The following is a 5,861-nucleotide window of genomic DNA, read 5'->3' on the forward strand; positions in this document are numbered from 1 at the left end:
TCACAAGTGGAAAATGAAATATTTGACCACGAAGATTCGGGTTGGAGCCAATTTAAAATTTTTTTCATCTTGACAAATATTTTCGAATTTAGATAATGATTGAGAGTAATTATACACACACATATACTGATTATACAAATTTTACAAATTGATTTTTTTTTTTTTTTGGCAAGTTATCTAATATGTGGATCTTTACCTCATTTTGCATCATTGTGCCACCTGATAATCTTGTTCAAGATGAGCAAAAGCTTAAGTTTGAGAGTGTTGATAATTGTATTCTGGGACACTTATTTAATATCCAAATAAGCTAATTAGTGATTAAATTGTGCGAATTCCAATCCAATATTGTGTAATTGTGGCTTCTGTAGGTAAAGACCTCAAATTGAAAAAGAACAAGAAAAAGGAAGATAAAAAGAATTGGAATCATACAAAAATAAAAAGCTAGGGACCAAAATACATAAGGGCAAAATGTTGAAGGATCTTAGGGTAGAATTTATAACGGGTATAACTGAAAGAAATGTCAAAAATCGAGGACCAAATTGCACAAGATCAAAGTTCAGGACCCTCCCATGCAATTATTTGGGAGACTTAGTTGCAAAATGAACAATCAAACAATTGAATTGGTGATAGAAAGTTGGTGCCTAGGCACCATCTTATAGCGCCTAGGTGCCGAATTTGTTTTTTATATAAAAAAAAAAAAAAAAAAGAACTGAGGTCTGTTTTGTTCTCTTTTTGAAAATCTAAGGACTTGGCGGCAGTTTCTCTGGGGCTTTTAAAGTTAAAAACGGGCAGCAACGTTCTGTCCTCTTCTTCCTCTTTTCTTCTCATTTTTCATTTTTTTCATTTTTTTCCTTTCTTCTTTCTATTTTCTCTTTTTTTCTAGTGTTATTTTCTTGGATTTTGGGGATGCAATCTAGAGAACAAGGAGATTCAATTAAAAAATTGGAGAAATATTGGGGAAAATCAAGAACATGAGTCGTATCATCTTCAAAAATCAACCAAAATCAAGAGAGATTTTGATTTGATTTTGTGCTAAATTATTTAAGAAAACAGTAAAAAATATTTTTATATCAAATCATAGATGATTATATTGGATTTAGAATCCACCCATTGCTATTTATTTCATTTATTGATTTGTAATCTAGTGTCACTCATACGTTCTTGACCATTGATAAAGCTAATGTATTTATCTTTCTTTTTCAAGACAAATAATTATATCTTAACCATGACCGAAATCTATTTCTAGCTCAAATTCGAATGGTTAGAACGCATTAAATATTAGATTATCTATATGATTGCACAAGCGATAAATGTTATTCCTAACATCTATTGTAAATATTTTAATTTTTTCTCAATTTTTATAGAATCTTGCATAAACTACTAAAAATGAGAGGTTGGGTGTATAATTAATAGCCTAAAACAAAACTAAAAAAATCAAATTCTATATAAACTAATAAACTCAAATTGAATAATTTATTCTCCGATAATGGCGCAAAAAACTTGTTTGTGTGAAAGTATTGTTTCACAGGGAATAAATACTTTTAATATATACTTAATATAATTTTATAGCAGATCTATTATTTAATTAATATTCAATTAAATTAAATAATAAAGTTCATAGATTCAAATCTTGATAATTTGTTAATCACAAGAAATTGTGATTTTGAGATACAAATTACATATGATTGAATCTTAAATAGTCTGTGGTCGTAAGTAATAACAAGATATGGATATTATTATTACGGATAGACCATCACGTGTGACATTTCTTACTCATAAAGTAAGTAACTGATCTCACAAGTTAAAGTGTGGTGACACTTAAATGTATGGCTGAACCGAACCGGACCCAAAATTTTCAGGTACTTAGTAATTGGAACCGTTGGGTCCAAATTTAATTATGGAACCGTTCGGGTTCGGTTTCAATCGATTCAGTTCGATTTTGTTCAGTTCCGTACCATAATTACATTGTTTAACATTTACAACACAACATAAATACAACTAATAATATGTTGAGTCATAGCTTTTACAAATTAACAAAGTCCCATTAAAAACATATAAGTAACAAGTTGTACAGTAACATTAATTTACCAATGTATACATATACCAAAAAGTAAATACTAATATTAAAATATCGGCAATTCATATCAATAATTCCCTTGCTTCAGCCTTCAAGCCTTCAAAACAAGTCTACATAAAACAATTAAATATGAATTAAAAGTCATAGAAATAAAATATTTTTAAGTATTACTAATACTTACCAGCTATTTGATTAATCATCAATTTCTTGAGTTGCCATACGAAGAAACTCTACAGAAAAAATTGAAAAAACACAATTAACAAACATAAATGAACTAAAAATTGTTCAACTAATAAGATTTAATAAGAAAAATAAAACATATATTTTATTACCTGTCTCAATGCTCTCATCGAACTCTGTCTCTTCAATGCAAATTCTATCTTCGGAAACTCTCAAAAGTCTAGATTCTTCCATTAGCCAGTTTTGTGTACAAATCAAGGCCTCAACTGTTTTAGGAGTTAAAGAACTCCTAAATGGGTCAAGAATGCGCCCTCCAGTACTAAATGCTAACTCAGAAGCCACAGTAGATACAGGAATGACAAGAACATCCCTTGCAACTTTAGATAAAAATTCAAACCTTGAACTGTTGATCTTCCACCATTTTAAAATGTTAAAGTTTTCATCAGTAGCATCTTCAGTAGGTTCCATTAGATATCGTTGTACCTCATCTTTTCCAGAAAAATCCATTTTGCTAGTTTTCATTTTCTTGTACCCAAAATCAAAATTACAATCATCCCAATCATCATCATCATCTGAACCCTCCAACAAAGTGACTCTATCATTTTATTCATTACCACCACTTCCACTAGCTCCATTCTTTGAACGATGACATCCCTTGTACTGGTTATGCAAAGCATACAATATTTTCATGACCTCAGTTTTTGTGGCTTCAACCTTAACAGAGTCATACAAGATACCAATACAATGTACAACAAACTCCAACTTATAACGAGGATCAAGCACAACTGCTACAATCAAAATCTTGTTCATTTTATCAACATTATCCCAATTCTTGTCAAACTTAATCTTCATGTTGTTTGCTATGCTACTGAGCAAATAATCTTGTTTGTCACCCATTTTTTTCAAAATTTGCTTAATTTTACACACTTCTTGGAAGTAAATATTGGAAGTAACATTCAATGAAGCACTAAACTTCAATGTGACATCATAAAAGGTTCTTAGAAACTTGGCAAATTTTCTAGCTTTCTCCCAATCATAACTCGTAGGCGGCCCCTCTTTTTCTTTTCCACCTTCATTCTCGTCAAAATATTTATAATAAAATCCATCCTCTTCCTCCATTCTAAAAAAAGTTTTTTCAAAATTCAATGCACTATCCAACATTAAGAATGTTGAATTCCATCTTGTAGAAACATCTAAAACAGGAAGTTTTTTGCATGCAATCTTTTCCCTTTCAATACAACACTTAAATTTCATCAATCGAGAAGGAGATGATCGAAAATATTTGACAGCATTGCGAATACTTTCTATAGATGGATTAAACTCTTTCAACCCTTCTTTAACAATCAAATTGACTATGTGTGCTGAACAACGTACATGCAAATAAGAGCCACCTAAAATCATAGTATCATCAGGTTTCCAATTCTTCAACTTATTTTTCACATAAATGATCACTGCATCATTTGTGCTTGCATTGGCTACAGTAATTGTACCCACACGCTCTATTCCCCAATCAAGCAAACAATTTTCAATAAGCTTCCCAATTTTCTCCCCTTTGTGATTTGGAACAACAGAAAAAGTCAATATCCTCTTATGCAATTTCCAACTTCTATCAATAAAACGTGCTGTGACTACCATATAATTGATGTTTTGAATTGATGTCCAACAATCAGTGGTTAAAGAAATCCTTTGTCTATCATTAATAAATTTAATCCTCAATGATTCCTTTGTTTCATGGTAATCGTTTTTCGACAAGGAACCTAAAATCTAGGACAAAGTTGATGAACAAATTCTTTAAAATCCACACCTTTCGCAAAGGAAAATGCCAATTCATCAATAATAATCATTTTAACCAATGCTTTCCTACAGTTTTCTTTATTAAATACCATTGCCGTAATACCACCATCATTGTTTTCTCGAGTGAGTATTGCTTGGTTGTCATCAAACGTAGTGCTCTTATATGCATAACAAATTTTTAAATGCTTCCACATGCTAAAAGTTCCACTATTAGTATCAGCCTTAAATGTTCTCTAACAATAATTACATTTTGATCTTTCTCCATCAAGTATCCTAGTGAAATGATTCCATATTTCCGACCTCTCATTAGGCTATTTTTTGTCTCCCATTTGAGCACCCAAAACAGGTAGGAAAATATAAAGAATAGCTTTATCCCAGGTTATAAAATACAAAGACTAACACACTTGCATTTATCTTACACAAAATACCACCAAAACACACTTGCATTTATCAATATATGTGGATTTGCAGGAATAATGATCAATTCAGATTTGCAGTAACAACAGGAAAGAAAATACAGCAAACGGCAGCATTTATCAATCACAAAACACCACCAAAACAACAGAAAGAAAATACAGTAAGAGCAGGAAATAAAATACAGATAAGAAGAGAATCGGCGCACTACATAACATTTATTAGGCAGATAAGAAGAGAAATGAAAAATATGAAGCATTTTGACAAATTTAGACACATCAATTTTGCATTTTACTTTCCAAAATCTCAATGATTTTGAACATACTTAAACACCCACCATTTATACTCAAGCACTAACATTAGTTATTTCTTATGTTCCTACTGATATTAAACAAGATTGACAATTAAAGAAAATGAGGGAAAGTTGCAGATTTTTTACTTCACTGCTATGGAATTAACTTCCATGGAAGTTTGATTTTTCTCTTTCTTTTTTCGAGTATATGTATAACTAGAGGAATTATTTTCCTCTCTTATCAATATATATATATATATATATATATATTTTGCTTTGACATTAAATAAATTAACCTCTCAATCTGGACGAATTTTTCTACCAGTTTATCAAGTTTAAGAGGGAGGTGAAGACTAATGTTATTATAAAACTCTTTCCGTCCAACCAACTCCAGAGGAAAATTAATGTACTACGGTCTCGATTGCAAGAAATTTACCATCAGTAATCAACTCTCTTCAAAAAAATGTCTAAAATTGATAGCAAAGCAAGTAATCAACTCTCTCTAAGGTATCTAAGTATTAGTTTGGTATTTAACCCCACTGCATAACATTTATTAGGCAGATAAGAACAAAATTGGCGCCGGCAAAACATTTAGGGCTTACTGTCGAATGGTTGGAGGTCTCACCTTTGATGGGCTTTCGACTTTCGGAGTTCACTGCTTCGAATCGATGGCGACGCTGGGGGTTGGACTGCTAAACGGAGAGACGAGAGTTGGTCTTTGGAGTTTGGAGTCTTTGGACGGCCGAACCGACTGGAGTTGGGACTTGGGGGCGAACTGAGCGAGTGAGCGTGGGGTAAAATACTAAAATGTAAATGACAATGTTAATACTAATAGGGTTGGGTTTTTTTTAGTGAACTATGTAGTTTTACTAGTTTGTACTTTATTTAGGGCTAGATAATGGAATTGGATACTTGGATTTAGTGGGTTAGGTAGAGATTTAGAGTTGGGCTAAAAATGGAAAATTAAAATGGGCTTAAATGCTTGATGTTGGGCTAAAAAAAATATTAAAAATGAAATAAATAATTGGGCCAAAAAAAATAGATTTAGAAAAAATTAAAATAATTTGATTTATTCAATATAAAAAAATAAAAAAATAAGAAAAA

General features: G+C 31.3%; 1 protein-coding gene across 1 annotated transcript; it reads right to left on the bottom strand.

The window, feature by feature from the left end:
* Window positions 1–2,860: 2,860 nt before the first annotated feature.
* LOC111390179 (zinc finger BED domain-containing protein RICESLEEPER 2-like) lies at window positions 2,861–4,358 on the bottom strand. Its single transcript, XM_023015186.1, has 3 exons — window positions 4,299–4,358; window positions 4,062–4,209; window positions 2,861–4,014 (listed from the first exon to the last, which is right to left on the bottom strand). The coding sequence occupies exons 1-3, from the start codon at window positions 4,356–4,358 to the stop codon at window positions 2,861–2,863; spliced, it is 1,362 nt and encodes a 453-aa protein (XP_022870954.1).
* Window positions 4,359–5,861: the final 1,503 nt, after the last annotated feature.

The sequence above is a fragment of the Olea europaea genome, unplaced genomic scaffold (assembly GCF_002742605.1).
Source record: "Olea europaea var. sylvestris unplaced genomic scaffold, O_europaea_v1 scaffold657, whole genome shotgun sequence".
Classification (NCBI taxonomy): domain Eukaryota; kingdom Viridiplantae; phylum Streptophyta; class Magnoliopsida; order Lamiales; family Oleaceae; genus Olea; species Olea europaea.

Excerpts from the sequence above, each read along its gene's own strand:
- LOC111390179 (XM_023015186.1), bottom strand. The coding sequence starts at position 4,358 with ATGAGAGGTCGGAAATATGGAATCATTTCACTAGGATACTTGATGGAG. Across the intron at positions 4,210-4,298 it reads TGATGGAGAAAGATCAAAAT|AGCACTACGTTTGATGACAA; the intron begins GTAATTATTGTT and ends TATGCATATAAG. Across the intron at positions 4,015-4,061 it reads GGCATTTTCCTTTGCGAAAG|GTTCCTTGTCGAAAAACGAT; the intron begins GTGTGGATTTTA and ends CCTAGATTTTAG.